Here is a 25,110-nt window from a genome sequence, read left to right on the forward strand (position 1 = left end):
AAAAAATGTGAAGAAACTCTCACCATGTAGTGGGTTAAAAGCTGAACAAAGCACATTTCCACTAACTCCATGATCTCAAATCATGCCGTTTGCACTCACCAAGGCTTGGACTACTGGTCGTCTTCTTGCCTCCGCGGATCTTGAAGAAACCTTTTCCAAAAGACGACCGAGCCTTTCTCGAGCCAAAGGGATCGTCCTCTACGGTGGCAGGTAAGGTGGCTGAAGGATTTATGGGTGGCTTTTCACTGATGCTACCGATCTCCTCACTTGTCTTCTGAGAGTACAAAAACATTGCTTGTATACAGATTCTGTACTTCCATATACTAAATGCCAGAAAAACTAAAATGAAAGACAATTCAAATGTGAAAGGAAAAAAAATGGGTAAGGCTGGAAAAAGCAGTTTGAGGTAAATTAGTGGGGGAGAAAAAAATAAATAAAAAAAATCACAATAGACAGAATCAGTCTTCAGTTTTTAGCCAACGTCATTTCTGCTCATACCTGCTCAGTTTTGCTCCCATCCAGGTGATCCTGAGTCACAGTCTTTGTGTTCTCTTGACTGCTGAAAGCACAACGCAAATCACTTTAAACATTATACTTTACTTAGCAGTGCGAGTCTACAGGACATTATTAACCACACGTAGATACTTCCCGACACACCATCTGCAGGAAATGGACAAAACATGTGTCAGGACTACAGCAGCATCTGTCAAGTGAATGGTTTAGTCGATCCTAATATGTTATGTCTTTATACTTCTGTACTAACAAGCATGCAAACATGCATTCACAATAAAATAAATAATACTAAGGAGATGACCAATCCTTAACAATAATCACACTCCTTTCTCCTTCCTTGAATGCACAATACCATGTCTTATACTTATTAAATGCTCCATTGTGTTCATTTTGCAGTGGAGTGTGACAGGAAATTAGATGAGAACAAGCACTCAGTGACACGTCAAACACGTGGTGCAACGCCACATGGACTGCCCCGGATCATTTAAATATATACGCGCATTAAACAGCATGCTTCACTGCTCTTACCACAATTTACAGTGTAAATTTACACTTTATTTATAGCGTAAATTGCAGTGAGAGCTTCCAATACTCTGAGATTTTAATGTGAAAATATGTAATTCCTGGCAAGTTACAGCATTGTAATATAAATACAAGACACATGCAGGCAGAATGAGCACCATTTCACTGTGTTTGTCAGTGAAGAATATGAAAGAGATTCCACTAGGATTGGTGGTTTTCCATGTTTGGATTTGCTGTTTGTTTGGTTCTTTGGTGTCTAGTGTTCTCCGGTTATTTGTTTTTTAATTTGTAAATTAAAAATATTGTTAAAATAAAAACAAAGTCATGTATAACACATAAAATCTTTACCTTTCTGCATCTGCCGGTTCAGATTCTGACACTCTCTCTGGATCAGACGGGCTGGGTGAAGGCGAGGGCTCTTCACTTAGTCTACTGGGGCTTTCCATCTGAGTCGGGGTCAGAAAGACAAAAGAAGATTTAAATGCAATAAAACTGTGACTTAAAAACTCTATAGAGTCCCTGAGAACAGTCTAAATCTGCATACAGAGATCTGACAAAAGATGTTATTCAACTAATTGGTTGTCCAGCTCTTCAACACTCATTTCCAAAGGAGTGAAATTAATGTGAAGTTTTTGTGAGTGTGAGTGTTTTACTGAGCACTTTAGAGTTTAATGATATGTGAAGTCGCTCCAGGGGAGGAAAAACAGTAAAAGTAAAATTAAAAATATCTCATGTTCTCTGCTATTTAAATAGTGATACCATGGGTGCCAGTTTAGCTTAGTGGGTGAACAGGCAACCGCATGCCACATGACTGAGACGCACCGACCAAGTTTGAGACAGACCCGTGGCCCTTTGCAGCATCTCCTCTCCCTCTCCACAAACCTCATCTGGGCTTTTCCCTCTCAGTTGTTCAGCATCTGTGCCTTCTTGTTTTTCTGACTCCACAGACGGAGAGCTAGCTGGGACTGTGGCGCATCCATCACCAGAACTCTCAATGTGCTCATTATCGTTTGTCTTTGTTTCTGTAATGGACCAAAATATAAAATCAAATTATTTAACACATGATCCTGTTTACAAGATGTAGGAAGTAGGTCAAAAGTTTTCACACACAAGACTATACAAACAACAAGGGGAAAAGGCAAGCAACCCAGGGATAGATGAAGGGTCTGTGTGGCAGCTAAAGCTTAAAATGCATTATTTTAGCACATCATTAATGTCAGTTTTTAAATGCTGTGAATCAAATTTTATGTAAATTTGTCAAAATACTTAAATTTTTAGATTGTAAGTCTGAGTCTAACCTTTCTTTCCCTGCACGGACATCACCATGTCTTGAACTTTCTTGTACCGCAGCAGTGACTGTTTCAGTTCTTCAATTTTACGATCCTGCAAAGGAAAAGGTAAAGAAAAAGAAAAATGAGGTCAGTTTTTCCCCCCCGGAGCAGCTTTGGGTAGCTGGGATGTGATACAAGGTGAATCCTAGTTCATAGGTGTCAAACTCTGGCCATACCAAATTACTATTAGAGCTGGCTTACTGGTATTATACAGCTAATATATATATTGTTTAGTATTAAGCTTTGCTTGTTCCATATTCAGTTTTTCAGCAAAACTTGTTTGAGTCCGTAAGAAAAGATTCATTCTTATATCTGGAGGAAGATTTTTTTCTTCAATAAATATTAATGTTAGCCCGCGACTTTGTTCCAGTTTTGAATTTTGGCCCACTGTGTATTTGAGTTTGACACCCCTGTCCTAGTTGGTCACATGTACCTTTTCTTCATTTGCTGCCATCAAAGACTCCACTGCCTTCTTCATCCTCTGGACTTCCACATCTAGAGAGGGAGAAAAAGATTACTGAAAGAGTTCCTGGTGTGAAGTCTGAGGGTGTTAAAATGTGAGGATATGTAAAATTTAACATACAGGATGCAACATTACAGGCTGTCAGTCCAGCAACATCACGGCCACACTGCTTTTTAGAAACCAAACGTACACACAGTGTTGGTGTGAGCGGGTGTTTCACATGTTAACCTTTGCTCAAACATTTCCACTTTTCAACACACTGACACACACTCTGTTAGCGGTCCCTTTCAGTGCTTGTGTATTTTGGCATACCTCAGCCTTTTCTACCAGTTTCCCTTCTTTCTTCACAGCCACCCTTTCACCTAGAACATTTCTGATACTCCAGAAAACAGATGGATGAACAGAACTTTTTTTGTCCTCCACTTGTTCAGTTTCCTCATTTTTCTTTTTAAGTTCACACTGCAAATTATGCTTATATCTCTCAAACTGTTATTGTTGGCAGTGAAACAAAAGGCCAAAACTTTGAAATAAATCTACTCAAGGATGACTACAAAGAAAATCCTTCTTCTGGAGTGAACCTAATAGAAAAGCTGCAGAATGACCTCAAGAAACTCATTCATACTGAAACATTTTGAGAATCTGGCTGAGCAGAAGCAGTCCTAAGGATAAACTGTCAAAAAAAAAACATGCCTGTTAAACATTACACTGGTCTGGTCTACAGCTACAAATGTTTATTCAAGGTTACTTCTACCCAAGAAAAGTTTGACTAGTTATTAAACTCGGGGGCCTCGCTTATTTTTCCTCACCTGCACTGTAAATGTTTAAAAGGTATGCTCAAGACATGAAGGTAGCTTGTGTTTTTGCTTTAGTCAATAGGATTCTTAAAATGGACACTTGTAATTTGTACTTCAATATAGAGAATCATGGAGAGTGCGTGTGCTGTGCATGAAAAATGAAACTGTTCTATACAGATGAATGTAGAGTATAGTATATATAACTGATGGGAAAGTGGACATTTATTAAGACAGCTGTACATGAAAGATACTGAAAAGCACAACAGCAGGACAGGTTAGCAGGGTGCGCACACACGCACACACAGGTTGCTGGTGAAGAGAGGTAGGTGATTAACGTTGGAAGACATGAGTCAGAAGGTGGAGTAAGCAGTCTGAATGGTCACAACAAACAGTTCATTCTTCATTCCTGCTAAAAACACAAGGCAAACTGTTCTCGTTGCTGTTGTAGCCGGGCATTAAAAATCAGTGACAAGATTCGTGCCATTAAAAAAAAAAAGTTGAGATGTGGCGCGCTGTGGTCGGGTACTAGCACTGGAACTGGTTATAATGGACAAGCAGAGTTCAGATGGCTCATGCTCGTTCATGCAAACAGGGGTGGAGGTGAGTGCAATAATAAAATCACAGACATAAAAACCCCCCTTACGTTTTTCTTTCAGCCTCTTTCTAAGAGTTTCATCTGGATGAGAGACTAAACAGGACAAGAAATTATAAAGTAAAAACTTGCTCCAAATAAACATCAGGAATGCTGATCTTCAGCGAGGCGTGTGATCTGTCTGGTTTCCCCACCTCTGTCTGTGGGCTCTGCACCGTTCAAGCCGATGGCCTTGAAGCCCGTCTCGTCCTGCAGTCTCCTCATCTCTCCGTCTTTGCCCTCCAGCTGCCGCCTCAGTATGGCTAGCTCCTCCTGTTCACCAGGGGACAACAGTGAGAAGATTTTACCACCTCCCCCACTCCCAGTCCAAACAAACCACAATACAGGGGTTCACAGAGGATGACATGGCACACAGGCTGCAGGAGGGTAACGAGTATGAGGAGGGTGATAAGCACTGATCTCTGGAAGTGTTTGGATAATATTAAATATGCAAGCCATTTCCAAAAAGAAAACACCAACATGTTTAAATGACCAAAGCAGGAGTCAAGCACAGAGATATATCTTGTACATGTTATAATAGAGTGGATTAAAAAAAAAAGGAAATGAGTGGGAAAATTGTAGAGAGGGACAGGAAAGAAGAACTCTGCCAACTCAACAAAAGCCCAGAATTAAAGCATACTTGTGGTTTAAAAATTAGCATTTGCTAAAATTGGTGCCTAGTAAATGCAGACTTAAGGAAGTGGTGTTTCTGATTGCACTTGACTTAACCATGCATTATAGCAAAATGCAGTGATGCGTGGTTAAGTAAATTATTTGCAAAAATACATACATTTTTGAGCGTGAAAACAGAATCTAACCAGATTTAATCGTTTTATGCCTCAAAAATTAAAAAGAAGAAGAAGAAGAAGAAGAAGAGGTGCCAAAGGGAGAGGTCAAAAAACCATAATCATACAGCAAGCACAACAGTCATCCTGGGAAAAGCAGACCTTCATCGCCTGGAGTTTGTGCTCTTTCCTCTGTTTCTCATACTGCATCTGGCCCATTTTGATTTTCAGGCTAGAAAGCTTGGCCATTAGTGACTAGCAGTAAAGAGACAAGCCACGGAAAGAAGAAGAAAACAGAAATGGGAAGGAGAGAAGATAAAAAGAGATCAAGAAATGTTGAATACCTAAATTTCCAGGAAAATGACCACTAAAGCAGATTAAAAGTAGGCACCGCAACAAACAACAAAACCCCCAAACAACACACAGTTACTACATGCAGTTCAAGAAGCATAAGATAGAAAACATCCAAAGCAATCATCTGGAAAATTATAGTAAGCAGAGTCACTCCTTCACCTTTTCTAACTTCAGCATATAAAAGGGTGGTGGCAGTCTGATAGTCAGCTGGCCTTCACCTAGTTTAGTTTAGCTTTTTGTGTTCTTGGTTAACTTCTCTTTTCAAACTGTAAAACAAACAATTTTCTTGTCTGTGTTGTAACAATTAAGGGTCCATTTGATATTTGAACTTGTTTCATTTTGCAACCAAAACCTAAATTCACAGCATTCAAACAGCTACGAGAATCTCTGAATGAGAAAGAAAAAAATCCTAAAAAACATGAAGAAATCTCAGATGTTGTTAATGGAATTGGATTAAGAAGCAAAAGGGTGACAAACTCTTTGTGACCAGGAGAGAGGGGGAAAAAACAAAAACAAAAAAAAAACATGGTGGTTAGTAACCCCCCAGCCTCTGACTGACCACCTTCAAAGCAATTGCATCAGTTACCTGGCAGAAGGCAACTATACTCCAAATCCAAATAACTGCAGTCCTTCTCAGACAATTTGGTAAAGGTTTGTCAATATGTCATCTAATTCATAACACCCCATTACACTGCAATCAATCAGAGTCACTGTTCCAGTGAGTGCAAATCATCTACGATGAGCCTTTTTGCAATAGAGGACTCAAGTCAATGGTTGCATTGTGGTTATATCCCACATAAAAAGGAAGGCTGCTGACCACCAATGTCATTTTGAAGAAGCTGAATCACCATCCTGCAGCAGTGTGGCACCATTTGTGGAGGAACTATGAAATTTCTGTTTCAAATTTATGATGTTCTGGCTGGACGCTGAATATAAATACATTTTTTGATGTAAAATTCTGTGTACGTAGACAGCAACAGATTGGCCACATATGTCAACAGATTTGCAATTTTTGCAGATTAATCACAAACACATTGCAAGTACAAAACAATTCCAAAAAGTCAGAACTCCTATGGACTTTCTGTCCATAGGAGGTGTAGAAGTGGCAGAAGCTTTTTGCTTCAGTGGTCTCAGAATCTCCTCTCTGCTTTTCAAAGATGATGTGATTAAGCTGGCTTTATCAGATGATGGCCTCCAGCTCACACTAGAGCAGTTTGGAGCAGAGTGTGAAGCAGTGGGAATGAGAAGCAGCACTTCCAAATCTGAGGCCATTGTCCTCAGGCGGAAAAGGGTGGAATGCCCACTCCGGGTCAGGGATGAATTCCTGCCCCAAAGGGGGAGTTTAAGTATCTCGGTGTCTTGTTCACGAGGAAGGAGAGAATTGAGTGGGAGATCGACAGATAGATTGGTGCTCTGGGTGCAGTGACACGGATGCTGTGCGGGTCCATCGTGGTGAAGAGAGAGCTGAGCATGAATGTAAAGCTCTCAATTTACCTATGGTCACAAGCTTTGGGTAGTGACTGAAAGAATGAGATCGCAGATACAAGGGGCAGAAAAATTAGCTTTTACTGAGTGGCTGGCCTCTTCTTAGAGATAAGGTGAGGAGTTCAGCCATCCGGGAGACACTTATATTAGAGCCGCTGCTCCTCCACGTTGAAAGGAGCCAGTTGAGGTGGCTTGGGCATCTTACTAGGATCTCTCTTGGGCGCCTCCTGGGTGAGCCATCCGCCACCTGGAGGAGGTCCCAGGGCAGATGCAGGACATGCTGGAGACATATCTCTCAGCTGGCCTGGCAACACCTTGGTATTTCCCTGAAAAGGCTGGAGGAGTTAGCCAGGGAGAGGGAGGTCTGGGCTTCTCTGCTTAGGCTGCTGCTCCAATAGTGTAACAGAGCCCCGGATAAACGAAAGAAAACATATAGATGGATGAATAGATTGCATTCAGTTTCCCCCCTCCCCTTCAAATTTTACACAGCATCTGAACTTTTTAGGAATTAGGGTTGTAAATGCCAACTCAACCTCATTTCAATTTAAAACCGACACTGTATTATCACCATTTTGATCCATCAAAGCCGCTCTGCAAATGCCAACTGACTGTGACTGATTTCAGTCCTCGTCCACATCTGCAAAGGAACCATTTCCAAGGCAACAAGATCCCAAGCTCATTGCATAGTTGCAAAAATTCTGGCTGTGCTGTGGTCTCAAACCACTGTTTTCCCTACTGTGACTACAGCATAATACTATACAAATAGCAGCTGAAATGGTTGCATGAATAACTTTATCCAGGTAACAAGAGATATACAGATATTATATATTTTTTAAAGGGCATAAAAGAACAAAAGAACAGCTGTTAAGTATTGACTTTAAACAGAATGGTGGATTTTGGCTGTTTAAAAAAGGGTAAAACTAGTCTTTAAGATACATAAACAGCCAGTAAAGTGCTCTGGGATGACTCACCTTAGTGGATTTAAGTTTCTTTTCATACTGTAGTTTTTCAGTCTCCAGTTCAGTCAGTCTGTACCGCAGCTCATTAATTTCAAGAATCAAATCCTGAACAGAAAAAAAAAAACAAAAAACAAAAAACGAACAGGTCACACCTTAAATACTGAAGGATAATTTTTGTCCTCTAGATAAAATTTTAACTCTAAGATTCCAAAATGAAATTTAAGTGAATAATTTTAACATCTCATTAACTGCTCCCATCTTGCAAATGTGACTTGTATCAGCACAAAGTTCTATAAAGTGACTACAAATGCATTTGAAAGCAGCAAATCAGTGCTTCCAAGCAGCAGCAGTGATAAAATGAGAGGAAGCTGCTTGTAGAAAAGAAGTGATTTATGTGCTGTGAGGCGGAACACAGACAGCAGCTTTTTGTTCCAGCGGGGTGGAAGAGATGGCCGCGCTGCTACAAGACCATGACGTGTTTGAAAGCTTTCCAGACATTCTGCTCAGTCTATCTGGGAAGCAGAGATCTTCCCATCTCTAGTAAACAAATGACTGACAACATCTTTATAAAAATCTTGTCTAATAAAGTAACAAAAAAAAAAATCCAATTAATATTACAATAATGTGGGTATACCGTCAATGGCTAGTTTAGCAAACACTAACAACAAGAAATAAAAATGACTTTGAGACTGATAATAAGACGGGATCCTCTCTCCCCCAGGTTTAAGACAAAATAAATGAGTGTTTCATTATTGTTGAGTCTGTGTGTGTCTGTGTGTCTGTGTGCGTTAAGTGAGATAGAAAAGAAACATTCAGAAACAAAGAGGATTAGTTCACCTCACTGTCCCTAAATCCGTCATCAAAGTCAAGCCTCTCGTTTTTCATACTGTTGAGTTTCAGCTTAAGGTTGGACACTTCAGACATAAGCTCAAGCTTCTGAGTCTCCAGAGCAGTTCTACACAGAAGCTCCTGTAATAGCAAACAAACAACCTGTGTAAACAACACTGGTAGTACAGGCATTATTGTGTAAAAGTGGAGACACAAAAAAGTCATCTGCAAAACCTCAATGATTAACAGTTTTAACAAGACGCCCCTGTTACACCCACTTATAAACTTAGCACAGCAGTGCACACAGTAGATGTTTACTTGACAGGAGAGCGTGAACTCAGCTCTTCCAGTTGAGAGTCAGTACCACCCAAACACATCTGCACCATATGTCCATTTGCAACTTTCACTACTGGGGGGCTTTGGTTTGGGAATAGCCTTCCCGTCCTCAGAGTGTAAGACAAACACACAAACACACACAGACCTGTTGCAGCATCTCCTCTGTGGCGTTGAGCTTCTCCCTGTGCTCATCCAAACACACGTCCAGATCACGAATCTTCTCCCCCTGAGCCTCAACCTGGTCTGTCAGTACACTCACCTGCATGAACACAGCAAAGCCTGATATTAAACAAACCAAGGGCCAAGTTATTAAAGAACATGATGAGCCAAAGTTATGCGTTCCACTCTTTGTACTATTATAGATTTTTAAAAGTTTTAAGTCAGAAGAGAAATCTCTCTTAGTGCGTCAGGGGTGGCGGCAGCTGTAGAATCATGCAATCAACATATACAGATACCCTGCTCCTAAAAACATTGAGGGCGAGAACTAAACAAATCTGATCACAGTTCAAGTGCAATAAAACTTTTTGCATGTGGGGCACAAACACAAGCAAGCTTTGAAACCTCCAGTTAGGTTTTACAATGTTTCAGTTCCTTTCCAGATCCTGGAGAGTCCACCCATAGCTGGATAAATTATACAAACACTGACTAATAATTACATTAGTAACCATTTGCCACCCCAGGGAAATTCATTAAAAATCAACAAACAAAAATGAATTCAATAATAAAACATTATGTGAACTATTATTCAGAAATTCACAGTTTCTTGAAGTTTTCAGAGCTGCAGCAGATTTATTGAGTTTGTCAAGGACGTCAGGCTGTGCCCCATTTTCACCTTTTAACTCTGTGTTGGTTTAAGTATTTTCTTAAGTAAAACAATATTTATCAGTAAGTGTTTTTTGTGTGTCAAACCCCTGACCTAATTTTTAGAGCTTCAAGCATTCTTTCAATGCTTGATGTTGCTAGGTTACAAAAATGATTTCTCCCCCACCATTGTTTACAGTGTTGATAACACAAGTCCTGCCCCTTCTTGTTTTTGACTGGTCGATGAGAGGGAGAAGTAACATTGATGAGCTTCACAGGAGTTTTACAGAAAATAGACGGTGGAGGAGATGGTAAAATTATGGAATTACTGCTAGGCAGGTACCTGAAGCACAAGAGACTCCTTATCACTCTCTAGTCGTGAAAGCCTCTCCTGGTAATGGTCACCTCCACCCAATGAAATGTGTCCGTTAGACTGGGGAGAGAAAAATAAATTATTAGAAGAACTCTACTGAGCCATTTGCAAGGGTATGATAATGTATTCCTACGCTTTAAAGACAAAACCTCAAGTCTTTGATGTCTACTAATGTTCTCAGCTGAAATTCTTCACATCAAAGTGCCTGAGCAGCTACACCACTTCACCCAGCACAAATAAAACCTTACATGGTTGAAATGGAGAGCTCACATTCAGACTGCTGTACACAGAGTGGGTTACAGCATTACACAAAAACTCTCACTGGCCTGCAGCCAGTCACTGCTCTGATTCCCAAGAAGTCTGTGCGTTTCTTGCTGCATGCACATCAACTGTGACACCAACACAGCTAATCCATCTTGGATTCCATGGGAACTCAGCAGAACAGGACAATTGTTCTGCGTTTTTTCGCTTAGCAAACAAGCCATCTGTGGACTTGGATACAAGACTGTTTGGCCACACTGTTCTGTATTAATACAGCTTTAATTTGGCACACGCAACAATCAGAATCAAACCAGCTGTGCTACAGTTTGTTTGAAGGACTTCATGCCCAGCCATCACAGGAGAAACTCCTTCCATGATTTTTTTTTATTATTAGTCCTTTATTTATCCAAGTAAAAAAATCTCATTGAGATTAAAAATCTCATTTCCAAGCGAGACCTGGCAAGATTACACAACTTGCACTGATTTCAAAAACAGAAAATGCAACACAAGCGCTACAACGGTTTACCCTGAGGCTACACTTTTCTGGATGGCAGAAGAGCAAAAAGTGGTCTGTTTGCTTCAATTTCTAAAGACCTGCTAATAAACTTTATCTCTTTCCATGAATCCAACTGATATTTCTAACATCCACAAGTAAGGGTCTTACCATGTGACCGTGGAGCCACTCAACAAGGCTGTCAGCTGTGGAGTCGGGGATCTGGCATCGTAGACTCTCCCTTTCCTCCGAGTCCATCAACTCTAGGACACTTCTTAGGTCTTCCAAAAGGTGAAGCGCTCGCAAACTACCCATAAAAGGTGACGTAGGCGACTGGCAGTCAAACAAACCATTGGAGTAGTCTATAGCTTTGGAACCTGAGACAAAAGAATCACAACAGGAATAAATATGAGGATATAATTAGTCCAGAGACAGACTGCAGTGTCATCTTATGCTGCATGTGATGTTTGTTGACAAGCTTTAGTGAGTAAAAGTTCTCATCTGCTAGATTACAGAGGACATCAATCATTTTGTGGCTCAGGCACTAACAGTAATTGAAGAGCACAATATAATTTTCCAAAATGTTGGGATGCTGTGTAAAATGTAATCACATTATTTAAAGCCAACACTGAATACACAATTTATAAAAAATGCTGAAACTGAATAACTGTCAAAGTGTATGTTTAAAAAAAAAAAAAAGTTATTTCATAAAGGTTGGAACAGGCATGTTTACCACTGTGTTGCATCACCTCTTTTTCTAGCAACATTTTAAGCCTTCTGATGAGGACAAAAGGCTGGCAAAGTCACAAAAGTTCCATCCTTACAACAGGTTGGGCTCTCTTTGACAGATTTTCTGGACCCTCCTTATAGACCTTTGCTACTTTAATTAAAGTAGAATCTGGTTTGGCATAATCTTGCTAACATAATCAAAGATCTTAAAGACATTGTCTGGATGGCAGAATACATTACAATTAAGCTGCAGCATCAATAGCACCTTTACAGAATTGCATGTTACCCATGTCACAAGCACTAATACACCCCATCACATCAATACTGATTGATCAGACTAAAGAACTTTTTTTTCTCTCGACTTTTCACCAGTTCATGTCAAATGATGTCATGCCAAGTCATTTGTGTTAAATTAGTGATAACATGAATGACTTCCTGAGATTTGTTTTTATTCAGAATTTAGACAGTGACACCACCTTTTGGAAATACAGTTGTGCACACTATAGGTATCACATTTCTAAAAATTATAACACCGCACTATCTGGGCATAGACCCACTGCGGGGGGAAGGGATATGGAGAGAAATGTAATGCATATAGGTGACTGGATGAGATTTATACAGGTAAAAAAATAAATAAATAAATAAATAAATAAAAAAGGACCCCCCCCCCAAAAAAAAAAAACCACCCCCCCCCCAAAAAAAAAAAATTTAATGATGCTATCAGATTGACCTTTTTCACTTGGATTCTTTTATTGTTAAATACGTGGGGTGGGGCATTAACTTTTCCCAGCTTTTAAAAGGGGTAGAAAAAGTTTAAGAACCACTGGTTTAGAGTTACACAGACTCAAAGTGCAAAGAATAAAGGCTAGATAGAGCACAAGATATCACATGACAGCTTGAATGTCAGCTGTGCAACAAGCCATAACAAGACACCAGATAAGGGCTTATCAATGTTGACTCAACCTGGAAGACCCGCAGAGACTTTTGTTGCTTTAGGCTTTCACGAGTACTAAAAGTCATGGTAAAATATTGCGCTGATGCTTTTTAATGGGAGAGGTTTACCTGCTATAATTCCATCCATCTGCTCAAGAGCAGCAGCCAACATGTCGCTGGCATCAGACATCATCTTCAGTCACTGACAAACCTATAAAGACCAATAAAACCAGTTTAAAGGGTTAGCCCCAAAACACAGTAAATGTTTTAAAACTATTTTTTAAACTACAGTTCAGTTCACATTTCAACTTACAGGTTACAGATTTTTTTATTTTTTCAAACATGCCTGCTCATGAACATAAAAGAAACTTATTGTTATGCATTTCCAGTTCACTGTTGAACAGGATGATTTTTTAATGTTACAGCTTTAACCAGGCATACATTTTTCAAAACTTGTTTAAGCCACAAAAAACAAAACAAAACAAAATTTCCTGATTAGCAGAGGCAAATCAAAATTGTGAGATACCCAGTTGGGATAATGATTACAAATTGTGACTTATGGATGGCAGCAAAGTGGCAGAAACTTAGCGCACTGTGGTGCTGGAAGATAAAAATTGTGTTTTGCTAAGAATTTTGATCTGATGTTATGCATATTTTGATATGCCAGTTGTTTCTGTCACAGCTAACCACATTCATTTTTCACAACTTAAAAAAAAATAAATTAATTTTTATTTTATTTTTTTTACTGCAGCCAAATCACTTTTACACATGTGTTGTGTTATGAGGAGGCGGCTAAATCTGATAACACACTGCCTGCTTGGATCAAGGGTTTCTCTGGTTTTTTTAAGAAGTAATTTTGTGTATCATTAAACATTAATTCAGCTGCAATACGGTTGGGTTTCTTTGAGCCATGAGTTTCGAGTCTTTAACAGCTGGTAAAACAACATAATTCTGAGTAGGGTTTGACTGTATAAAAATAAGTCAGTTTTTGCATGGTTATATGATAGCAAGGCATCTCTGGCAGCTTAAAAAAAAAACAAACAAAAAACAAACAAAATCAGGTGATTTGTTGAGTTTCTTTAACTTCCTGTTGTTTAACTCTGTGCTGAAGAGTTCTCATGTATATTTTCTAAAACTAATGAATGCCACACATAATATTAAATTAAACCAATATCTAAAACACTGGTGTTCTGAATGTCCTATCAAGAGGACAGTGGGAACTTTGTTTGGATTGAAATAAAGATGCATTTTCGTGTCCCAGTCTTGGAGATTTGCCCAAATAACACAGCAGTCCCTTTCTCCTCTGATGTTCGAAAGACCCTGCTGTATATTTGTACATGTTTAAGCATGCAAATAGAGATGTTCATGTGCACACAAACATCCACTGACACCTCTTCCTTTATTCAGCTACCTTCAATCCTGGGAGTGCCCAGCACTGGGACGTTCCACCAGTTTCAGACTTTATGGAAACCACCCACAGACTGAGCACTGTTATTTAAGCATTTCTGTGGTCACAGTTTCCATTATGTGTAAAAGAAGCATGTACTAAAACACAAGACTCGACACAACACACAGCAGACTGAGAGGAGATGAGCACCCAGCATGCCACTGGTCCACAGTAAAGTGCTGGGTGGTTTCCAACAGTAAAATCCTGAACGTGTGTAAAAATGCTTCTCTCAGTAACAACAGTAGCTGCTTACTACACATTTTGCTAAAGACCTGACATTTAGAAAAGGCAGGGCAGAATTCGAGCATTTTACAATGTTTCCTTGGAAGGACGAGGGCTGGTATACAAATATTTCTGCACATATATCCATAAATATTTCATGCCTGTGTGTGTAGACACTCCTAAAAAGCAATTGCAACCCCTTTAGGAACCCTGCAAGGGATGACCTTTGAATGGTTGTCAGCTAAAATCTAAACTAAACTGACTAATTGATTAATTATACAAATCATGCTAGTTTATATAAGAATTTGGTTTGCTAATAAGCAGCACAAATTCAAAAGTCAATATAATTTAGAAGCTATAACTAAGAAACAGTTGCCATAATATCAGCTACAGTAGTGTGCAGGGGTACTAATGTACATTTATTTTAATTACACTCTCTTGTTAACACAATTATAACATCAGAGCCATCTTTGGATCCTTGGTTAACATCCTTGCAAGCTTTGTTTCGGCTGCTGTTCATAGCAGTGCATGGTTAAGCTGCTCAATTAACACTTTGAGAAAGTTGGATTTCACTCACTTTGCTTTTGCAGGCAGAAAAGCAGTTTAGAAATTAATAAATTAGAACAGCTTTTCAATATTTTAGTCATTAAAAACAGAAAAGTAAAATCTCAGATGTTTAGAGTCTGCTGATAATGTGAATGCTGTTAGCATCATGATGTGAAACCGGAAACAATGGGACAACATCTGCCCATATCTACTGCCAGTGCCGAGTGCTCCCTTAACAGTTTCTGACGCTTGAATCCTCATCTCAGGGATATGATAACCAACAAAGGATTGAGTGGACTGATGAACATCTATCATTCAGCTGATGCCAGTTTACAAAGAGTTCTGCGAAGAGCCAATAAAAATTACCTGCAAACTGGTGGTAAAAAAATGAATTAAAAAATTTAAAAATAAAGTTATTGTCTAATCTGACTGTTTGTGTACTGCAGCAGCTTGGCTCGCTCTTTGAGCTTGTTTTTATGAAGTTCTCTGGGCTAAAGCAAATATAGATGAAATTATTTTATGATACGGAAATGTTTACCTGGCTGCTGGTCTGCTGTTTGATTCCAGGCTCATTACAGTTTTATGGGCATGTGTGCTATTGGTGAGGTTTGTGCAACTTGAGAAAAGAAAAAAGGACATCCTGCCAGCACTGCTTGAAATGCATAAACTACAAACAGATTGAGGGAAGGCTTTTATTGTGGCGATATCTCAGCATTTCACAGCAGCCAGCACAGAGTTTGGATCATGATGAGACAAAACTGGAATCCAGACCTGCAGGGCATCCCCTTCAAAAGCCTGAGTCAGCTTTTCTATCACAGCAGAAAAGCAAATATGGGTTAGCACATGGCCTTTAGCAAACATACTTCAAACAGCAGCTCAAGACCAGACATGCTGCTCTGAAACCTGCTAATAAGTGCAAACAGCCTTCTGAGCACTTCCACAGCTTCATCCTGGATGTAGGATGGACACAGCAAAAAGAATTCCTAATTACAGGGACATGCACTCTTTCCTCAAGTCCCAGGAAGCCTCCATGTTGCTTTAGTTATGTGTAAACATAAGATGGTTGTCTAGAAAGCAGCCAAGGTAACAGTCTGTCCCATTTTTTTTTAAAGCTCTGGGACAAGTGATTGTTTTGAATTACAAAATAAGTGTTCATTAAATGTCATAATTTTCCACATTTGAAAGAGACAGGTACATATTATATATGACAAACTGTAACAAAGCCTTATAAACCTAGATTTATAAGGCACTTTTCCTTTATGATGCATGTTAAGCATCTGTCCAAGACTGCCATCAAAGGAGACATCTCAAAATTCCCAATGAGCAAGCATCGCTCTCAAACAGAGTCCCTCTGTCTGCCTGTCTATAAGCACCACTTACACCAGCCATAAGACAAAACAGAGAGCTCTATTGTTCATCATAGTGGTTTGTTTTGACTGAGCTGCATAAGCACACAAAGGCTGGGAGGGAGGGGAAAAAAAACGGCATTGCAATGCTACAGTTGACACCTGCCTGCATACTCTTTTCAGACTAAAAAGAGCCTCAAAAGTAAACTGAAAGAACATGCAAAAGCAGCTTTGCCCCTTGGTGAAATCAGCCATGTAATTCACAGAGACATGCAGAGAACAATGAATACAGGAGGGAGAGTGGACCACTATAATTGCTTTTCAAATCCTGCAGCTCAGGTCCCTTTAGGCAACATAAACCTACTTCACTGGGTGCTCCCCTAAGAGCTCCAGTACTCGTGGTATAGAAAGAAAATAAAGAATATCTTAATTCCTGAGTTACACGTGACCAGCACATGCAGCAGCAGCACACAACAAAACAGAAGCCTCTGGCTCATTTTCTTTCACAGATAGTTGCATGTGCCTGTAAAAACTGATAGCAGTCATGTTAGAAAAGACTAGAAAAGACAAACCAGGCCAAAAATCACACCACAGTTTGTTTTACTTAGTCTGTTTTTATCCAAGTTACGTGGCAATTTCCGTGGACATGACAGCGTAGGCCCACATAATAACACTTTATATGTTTTGACTCATGCAGGCCTTGACTCATTCTTCACCTTTACACAGTTTTTCTATGACAAAAGCCAAACTCCTTTTCTACCACAGACAGAAAATAGTATATTTAGCACAAAATAAGGAATCAACTCACTGCTTTTAATTTAGAAATCAGAAGAGTATCTAAGATATTTATCATACACAAGAGGCAAAAAAAAATTCCCAATGTTTTTCCTGAATAAAAGTGGTCTTTTATTGAGGTTGCTTTACTTAGCCATAGGCAGTAAACTCCTGTGCCTGTGGGATTTGGTGTATGTGTGGACACGTTTAGAGTATGCATCAGCTACCTGCAGGAATAACCTGCAGCCATTTCCAACATGGCTGAATACCTGGATGCCTCTCTTTACTTTTATACCTCCCGGCAAGAGGTTTGAAAAGTGGACAGGGAATTTTCCTCCATCTTTAGACTGGCTGGAAATAAAATCATGAAAAACCTTAATGGTATTCAAGCAATTAGTGATGTAGCAATGTAAACACAGCTTCCAAAAGGTGGAAATGTAGTTTTTAAGATAAAGTGTTTCATGTGAGAAGGGCTTCCAAGAGCTTTTCCTGCCTGCATGTATGTGCACAGTCGTGGCAGAAGTTCATTTGTGTTGGATGGAATCACACATTCTTTTCATATTACTCACAAATGCACAACTTGTGTCTTAACTTGACTAAGAAGTCCTTCATCTTCATGCACATGCAATGAAATGCAACACTGAATAATATACATGCCATACAGAAGATTGGTTATGCTGCTGCGAACAACAGTAGGCTTGTTTTTTGGGGAATTTTCCTTAATATAAACGCCTTGCATTTCCTTTTTTGGCTGCAATGCGGTGAAGACAGGAAGATGCTGAAAAGTGACCCCTGGGAGTGTGTGAATAACAAAGAGCGAAGACCTAAACTGCTTTCAATTAGCATTAAAAAGGGGATTATGTTAGTAAATCAATGAATTCAAGGAAAAGCACCCAAAATTACTGTTGGCAACATCTGGTTTCCAGACAAGTGTGCTGCTTTCAAGAGCTTTTTTAAAGAAACAAAAAGGCCAAACTTTAACACAACAACTGATTAAGTTTTACGTCTCTTAGAGGAACTCCAGAAAGTCTACTTCACATTCGGGGGCAGTTCACGATCACTACTAAAGATAAATCCCACTAATTCAGCACCTAGGGCAAGGCAAATTAAGCCAAATGAATGTTACTTTAGAAACAGATAAAAAACACAGAGGGGGAAAGAGGGTAAGAGCAGCCTCAGGCGATGGAAAACAATGGCACAGTGCAGAGATTAGATATGTGGCAGGTCATAAACAGACTTCTTCCAGTTAGCTTCTGTTACATATTTAACGTAAAGCTGAAACATTAACGTTTTGTCTACAGTCGGGTATTTAGGACACTTTGCGTCATTCGTTTCTTACAGTGTTAACGAGTCAGATTTCACTAACACGAGTCAGATTTCACTAACCAGACAAAACCTAACAGCTCGGGGACCTGCTGGTTATAAAAAGTTAGAAAAGTGACCATAAAACGGTAGCTTTGTGAGACATGCGCGCGCATCTGCGCGAGCCTCAACGGCGGCAGCTTGTTCGGACTAAACGGTAACTTTAGCAGACTACAACAATAAATCACAGCTGTAGCCTCAAGAAGGACGCGTACCCAAACTCTTCTCGAAGAATTTCAGCGCTTCCGTAGTTTCGTCTTCTCGTTTTTTCTGAGAAAAATCCACAAAAGTTGTGTTCTGAACTTCTCCGTGCCCACCAGTACGACCCTGCCGTCCGTGCACATCGCTACGCCATGATGTCGAAGTGACAGGGTCGCTGAAAAACTTTGCATGTCATGGCTGAAAAATCCCACCCCTGCTACAGGCTTGGATTGGCCTGGAATTTAAATGGGAGTCCTGGTGCGTTCACTGTAACGTGCCTAACATAGGAGCTGTGAGTTTTCTGCGGGAGATTCAGTCATCTCCGGTACGGGAAATGATTCAGAGAAACCAGAAACTGTTTGAAAAAAAACAAAAAAACATTTTTATTGTCTTCTTGATGTAGGAATAGTCACAACCAACAGCGGCTTTCACACACAGCGGTCCGTCGAGCTAAGTAACGCAAAAGTGAAATTTCCCATGTTTTCCTGGATCGGGGAAGAGACGTATTCCTTAAATTCTTGGAAGCCTTACTTTTGTGGCTAGTGAGCTTTAAAGAAGTACAGGCGACACCAAGTGGTGTAAACGCGTCAGTGACGAAAAAAAATAAATAAATACATAAATAAAGTAGAATAAAATAAAATAATAATAGCATGATTCTCCGAGCGTAAATTTTAAGAAATAGATGTGTAAAAATTACATTTTTTAAAAATCACATTGGTCATTTACTGTCCTGTAATTTCAAAAATACATGTTTAAAATGGTTTTTTTTTCCACAGAAAACGTTTTAACACTATATATCTACTGTAAAAATAAATAAATAATGTAGTAGTGAAAAAATAGTAACTTTTCTTTAATTTTTGTTAGTCTATTACCCAATTACTTTGATGTAGCATGAATACCCATTGGTGAGGCCTCATTAGTGGAGATGTCTTCTTTCTGTTTTGTTTTTGTGCATAACTTCTGTGTCTGGGCACTCCTCTGGATATTCTTACACCAGAGAAGAGCTTCTTAACTTTGATCACCACCTGCACTCATGTATATATCTATCTACTTAGCACTTTTAATTCTTATTCTTATTTTTATTTTTATATCTATTTAAGCGTTTATGACAGTATGTTTGCACTAAGCACCGCAGCAATTTCCTAATGTTGTAAACCTGCTCAACATTTGGCAATAAAACCCTTTCTGATTCTGATTCTGATAATGTTATTAGGGTCCATTACTTTGTGCAAGTTAATCTGTCCACAAGTGCAGAATAATAATATAACAGTTCTTTTTTTTCTTTTTTCACTCACATGTGTCATGTGTACATTATGGATTTACATATGTAAATTTATACTTTTTCTAAAATCTGGTATGTTTGAGGAATATTAATAACCCAGAACAGAGCAATACATAAAAACACAAACATGGCATTTCATCTTGTGGAAGCTTGATAAAATAAGCTCCAAATGTTACAGCACTCTAAAGCAGCTACGACAAAGTTATACAATAGATGAAGATAGAATTTAATTCCTTGAATTTTTAGCCCAAACACGGGCTGGTCCAGTGTGCCTAAATAGTGAACCACTTCAAATTAACCGTGGGTTTTCCAAAGCGGTGTCCCTCTTCAGCGGCCTCCCCACCTTCACGGTGCTCGGGTCACATTCCAGCATCTCTCTGATCCAATTGTCATCCAGCGCTCCCTCTATGAACTCTTCCAGACTGATGATTGCTGCAAGGACGGGCACCGATTAGACAAACACCACCGGACTGACTGTTAATAATATGTCTGTGAGGGTTGATACTAGTGAATGGAAAGTTTTGGGGCTAAATTTGGGGAACCACCGTCAGTAAAATATGCCTCTGTATATGGTTGTCTTTAATTATATCAAAATGGAAAAGAGCAAATCATATCTTTTAGATTAACATTTTTGCCTCTTACTTATTTTGTGGGTTGAGCAATCCATTTGCATTTTGTTATTTTTAATCAGCATCAAACATGCTACTGTTTTGTCTTCAATTAGATGCATTAATAGGCTTCAAGGATGTTTTTATTGTTTAAAGTTGTTACTAAAGATACTTTTAAAAACAAACCACATTTTAGTGGTGGATTTATTTATTTATTTTTAATTGGATTGTTTGCCTTTTCTATAGAAACATATATAATCAACTTTGATACACATAGAAATAACATTGCAGTATGATTACACGCAAAAAGGAGGGAAAAGTCGCCACCTTTCCTCACCGTTATTGTCTTTATCTAATCTCACAAATATCCTGCTGGTGCATTCTTCAGCTGTAAGTGGGTTCGGTTTGGTTAAACCAGCAGCCACGTTCATCTTATAAACAGCCTGTCCGAACAAAGAAACGCACATCAGTCGAACTGCAACATCTGGCACATCTTCTGTTTTATATACCACGACACAGAGCCTGCACACCTGCATGATCTCCAGCATTTCCTCCTTTGTGATGGCTCCGTCTCGGTCTTTGTCATAGAGCTTGAATGACCAGCGCAGTTTCTCAACAGCTGAACCTTCAATAAGCATGCTGATGGCCATGACATACTCTCTGAAGTCAACCACCCCATCCTGAAAAAAAAAAAAAAAGCACCACACAGTTAATGTTTTGTTTCAGTTTTGTGATGCATGACTATGAAAGCATGTCCTTTCTTTTAGTTGTCTTCAATATGCCTGGAGAACTATTTCTGAAGGACATTCAAAGATTTTTGGATGTTTGCTGCCTTTTGTTCAGTTCTGTCAAGATGATCTCACAGATACGCCTTTAATTCACTGGCAGTGTGTTTGGGATCACCATCATGCTGAGAAACGAAGCTGTTGCTAATTAGTGTCTTTCCAGATGGTATTGTATGATGGATCAAAATTTGATTGTAATCTTTGCACTCTTAATTTAATCAATTTTGACAAGATCCCCACCACCACTGGCCGCCCCCTACAGAGCCTCCATTGCGTTTTAGAAAATGGCTCTACACACTCACTGTTGTACCCATCCCCTGACATGACCCCTACATTCTGACAATCATTTAAACATTTCACATTTGGATTCATCTCGCCACCAGACCTGTTTTAGCTGATTTTCAGTCCAGATCTTGTGTAATTTTCATTCCTCAGCCTTTTCTTCCAGTTTCCATTCTATATGAATGGTTTCTTCACAGACACCCTTCCACGAGACCATTTCTCTTTAACCTCCAAAGACCTGAACTCTTCCACGGCATGCGCTTTTAGTTTCTCTTTGATATTTGGGCTGATTGGGACCTGATGAATGTAAAAACAAAGAATTGCCAGATTTTTTTTTTTTTACCAAATTTTTGTTTCTAAGAAAAATGAAAGCCACATATGAGGATATTCGTTTCGATAGAACAGTAGCAGTATAATGTCCTCGTAAGTGGATATCAGGCACTTGTAGAGCAAAATTGAGTATTTATGTCTAAATAACCCAAAATGTGATGTCCACATTTGTGGACACCAGGTCCTAGGAGGTTAAGCTTCAGCATGATAATCTAATACATGGATCAACTGAAGGCCCAGATGCATCTCTGAGCAAAACTACCACAAATTTATGCCTGTCAAAATATCTAATTTTTGGCACTTTTCATAGATTAAATGACAATAAACGCTTTGAATCTTGAATCTCTTTGAATCCAAAGATATTGGAACAAATTATGTACTCTTGAGACTGGCTCACAGGCTTCCTACAGATACAATTTTAAATGGGCTATTCGTTAAACTTATGTGAAGACAACACTGGTTCATCCCTTGAATTAGGTGCCCTTTTATTGCCTGAATGATTCAGTGTTAAGTGAAAAAAATAATTCCTCTAAAATATTTCAAGCACAAAGAGTGAAAAAAAAGTGTGTTTTTCTATGAATACTTTTTTGGAAGACCTGGATAATTATTACTCAGGTTTACTTTAACCTCCTAGGACCTGGCGTTCCACATATGTGGATATCACATTTTGGGTTGTTTTAGACCAGAATACTACATTTTGCTCTACAAGGGCCTGATATCCACTTACAGGGATATTATACTGCCACTGTTCTATTGAAATTTAAAGCCAATGTCCTCATATGTGGATCTCATTTTTCTTAGAAACAAAAATTAGGTAAAAAAAAAAAATCACATAATTCACTGTTTTTACATTCATCAGGTCCCAATCAGCCCAAATAGCAAAGAGAAATTAAAAATGCATGCCATGAAAGAGTTAAAGTCTTAGGAGGTTAAAACTTTGCAATTCTGGATTTCATGGAGGCAAAAATATAAAGAAGTGAGTGGTGACTCAATACTTTTTCAAGACTCCTGTACTGTATAGACCTACTCTATAGAGTCATGCTTACCCCATTGCTGTCGAGCGTGCGGAAAATCTGTTCTGCATACTCTGCTGACTCACTGCCCACAGTTCCATCACAGAAATGCCTTTGAAACTCGTGAAGAGCGATTAGCCCACTTGGACACTCGATAACAAACTTTCTGCCACAGATAAAAACAACAGTTTGTGTTTTAATACACCAAAGGATTTGGAAAACAAGGGGAGTTTGAGAGAGGGGTCTGATTTGAGAGAAAATGTGTCTTAAATTGAGAATCAGTGGAATTAAGGTCAACCCATCCCCAACCTGTGTGGATTACATGTGTTTGAAAGCTTATTTACAGAGTGCGGCACAAGTGCCAAGATAATTAGGCCAAATGACATCATGGCAGAGTGAAGCTGATCAGTCCACAGGAGATAATACTTTACTTTGTTGCTGATGCTGTTAGTTTTGCAGATTTGCCTGCAAAAACAACAAATTCTAATCTGGCTAAATACACTGGAAATTCCTACAATGCTAAAATCAATAAGAGTAAAAATAAATGTATTGATCCCAAATTCAAGTACACTCTCGCGCTGATGGATGCTTATTTTAAATATGCTCAAACATTATTTAACAATGAAATTAGCATATGTGCAAGTAATTACAATGAGCGCCAGATTGCTCTAAAAACTACATTTCAGATTTTTGTAATACTCTTGTCTCTGGATGATATCAGTGAGAGCAGATTTCCTAATGTGGTCAAAAGCTCCCATTCAGCTGCTGTTTATACCTGTTGTTTGGAGGGGCAGCCAATCAAAGCAAAGTTGGCTCAGGAGGCAAAACTGCTTGTTTCAGTCAGAGAATGAATTGAAGTCCAGGATAATAGATGTGCAAGGATTGTTTTGAACAAAAAAATCTCTTTAAGTTGTTCTATAATTCATTCATTTTCACCCCTGTGTTGAGCAGCTGGATAAAACATGGACAGGTCGCCCAGTCTAACTCAGGGCAACGCAGAGGCAATCACTCAGCTTATATTTACACCCATGGTCAATCTGGTTTCAGGACTTCACCTAACAAGGACATCTTGGGACTGTGAGAGAAAGCTGGATTACCTAAAAAGAACCCACGCAGGAACAGGGAAACCATGCAACCTCCACACAGAAAGGCTCCACCCAGCTAGCAGGTTCAAACAAAGAACCAACTTGCTTTGAGTCTTCAGTACTAACCACTGCACCACCATGCCATGTCTGTTCCGTTCTGGGCATGAACGTAATAATAAATTTAAGGCTAAAGAAAATCTGCATCTGTTTTCAACTTCCTGTAAAAATTTAAGACAAATTCAAAAGCTTACCTGAACCATTCATACAGCTCTGTAACATAGGACTTGCTTCTTCCACAAGTCTGGACAGCGGCTTGGCCCATACTGTAAAGACAAAGCAGCTCCGCACTCACCACTGACTTTACTTTGCAGAAATCCCAGCTTACGCTATGCTTTCTTAGTTGCTCCAGGACTGCCTTATCACATCTGACAAATTACTCTGAGCTAATCTCCTCACATGAGGGGAGGTGGGGGGACAAAGAGAACAATGTAATTACTCAAGACAGTGCACATCACCAAGGGCCATGCAACTGCAGACTGAAGGGTGTTTCTATCAGAGCCAAGAAATCATTTAAAAATAAATAATCAACCAAAGTTTCAGCTGAAGTTTCAGTAAACTAATATTTATTCACAACCTGGGAAGACGGCCCAGACATGTTGATAATAGCAACAATAATCCATCAGACAACATCGTCTGGAGCCCGAATATCGAACATGACTAAACTTGTGGCAGAAACCAGTATGGACAGCGGCAGTAGCAAACTGGCAAATAGCCTGGAAAATATAACCCCAAGAGTTCAGGTCCTGCCTCTGGTGGAGCAACTGGCGCTCAAGTCTCGACTTTCCATTTCAAATAATGCAATTGTTTTTAAAAATTAAATCAGTAAAACCAAAGCAACATGCAGCTACACACAGACACGGACATGAAATAAAACATTCCCTACCTTACAAAAACTATTTTATTCTGAACAGACAGAAGCAAAACATACACCTCTTTAAAAAGGTTCATCACTAATAAACCACATAAGCTGATGCGTTAGTTTTCTGGGAAAGTGGCGTTCACAAGAATGCAATGACATCCACAATACACACGATGAAAAAAAATACTGACTTTTTGCCTTTCAAAAGGACCAGTCTGCATCTATGGCACAGCTTCATAGCTCTACATGTTCGGTTACAAAGAGAGCACTGATGCAACTACGTGCAGCTCCAGTTTCATCTCTGATGTGCACAGCAT

General features: G+C 39.3%; 2 protein-coding genes across 7 annotated transcripts in view; both read right to left on the bottom strand.

The window, feature by feature from the left end:
• ppfibp1b (PPFIA binding protein 1b) overlaps positions 1-18,734 on the bottom strand; it is a 24,496-nt gene extending 5,762 nt beyond the window's left edge. For 2 of the 6 annotated variants that reach the window (XM_013912022.1, XM_013912021.1), the window contains exons 1-16: positions 18,504-18,734; positions 12,721-12,802; positions 11,101-11,306; positions 10,146-10,235; positions 9,147-9,260; positions 8,675-8,806; positions 7,850-7,942; positions 5,202-5,294; positions 4,410-4,527; positions 4,267-4,311; positions 2,800-2,861; positions 2,334-2,418; positions 1,918-2,057; positions 1,384-1,481; positions 499-559; positions 100-274 (exon numbers count right to left, since the gene is read on the bottom strand). In XM_013912022.1, coding sequence (XP_013767476.1) covers positions 100-274; positions 499-559; positions 1,384-1,481; positions 1,918-2,057; positions 2,334-2,418; positions 2,800-2,861; positions 4,267-4,311; positions 4,410-4,527; positions 5,202-5,294; positions 7,850-7,942; positions 8,675-8,806; positions 9,147-9,260; positions 10,146-10,235; positions 11,101-11,306; positions 12,721-12,784 — 1,576 coding nt within the window. In that variant the 5' untranslated portion in view covers positions 12,785-12,802; positions 18,504-18,734. The remainder of the gene's footprint in view (positions 1-99; positions 275-498; positions 560-1,383; positions 1,482-1,917; positions 2,058-2,333; positions 2,419-2,799; positions 2,862-4,266; positions 4,312-4,409; positions 4,528-5,201; positions 5,295-7,849; positions 7,943-8,674; positions 8,807-9,146; positions 9,261-10,145; positions 10,236-11,100; positions 11,307-12,720; positions 12,803-18,503) is intronic. The other 4 variants (XM_013912024.1, XM_013912023.1, XM_005737598.1 and 1 more) reach the window with 3 other exon arrangements.
• A 1,326-nt stretch (positions 18,735-20,060) lies between these two features.
• Positions 20,061-24,196, bottom strand: LOC102193384 (guanylyl cyclase inhibitory protein). The gene is made up of 5 exons (XM_005737719.1): positions 24,126-24,196; positions 22,823-22,955; positions 20,910-21,059; positions 20,717-20,822; positions 20,061-20,203 (listed from the first exon to the last, which is right to left on the bottom strand). The coding sequence occupies exons 1-5, from the start codon at positions 24,194-24,196 to the stop codon at positions 20,061-20,063; spliced, it is 603 nt and encodes a 200-aa protein (XP_005737776.1).
• Between the last annotated feature and the right edge of the window lie 914 nt (positions 24,197-25,110).

This window comes from Pundamilia nyererei, unplaced genomic scaffold (genome assembly GCF_000239375.1).
Source record: "Pundamilia nyererei isolate P.nyererei 1_Seehausen unplaced genomic scaffold, PunNye1.0 scaffold00078, whole genome shotgun sequence".
Taxonomy (NCBI): domain Eukaryota; kingdom Metazoa; phylum Chordata; class Actinopteri; order Cichliformes; family Cichlidae; genus Pundamilia; species Pundamilia nyererei.

Excerpts from the sequence above, each read along its gene's own strand:
- LOC102193384 (XM_005737719.1), bottom strand. The coding sequence starts at position 24,196 with ATGGGCCAAGCCGCTGTCCAGACTTGTGGAAGAAGCAAGTCCTATGTT. Across the intron at positions 22,956-24,125 it reads GAGCTGTATGAATGGTTCAG|AAAGTTTGTTATCGAGTGTC; the intron begins GTAAGCTTTTGA and ends TATCTGTGGCAG. Across the intron at positions 21,060-22,822 it reads GCACGCTCGACAGCAATGGG|GATGGGGTGGTTGACTTCAG; the intron begins GTAAGCATGACT and ends TTTTTTTTTCAG.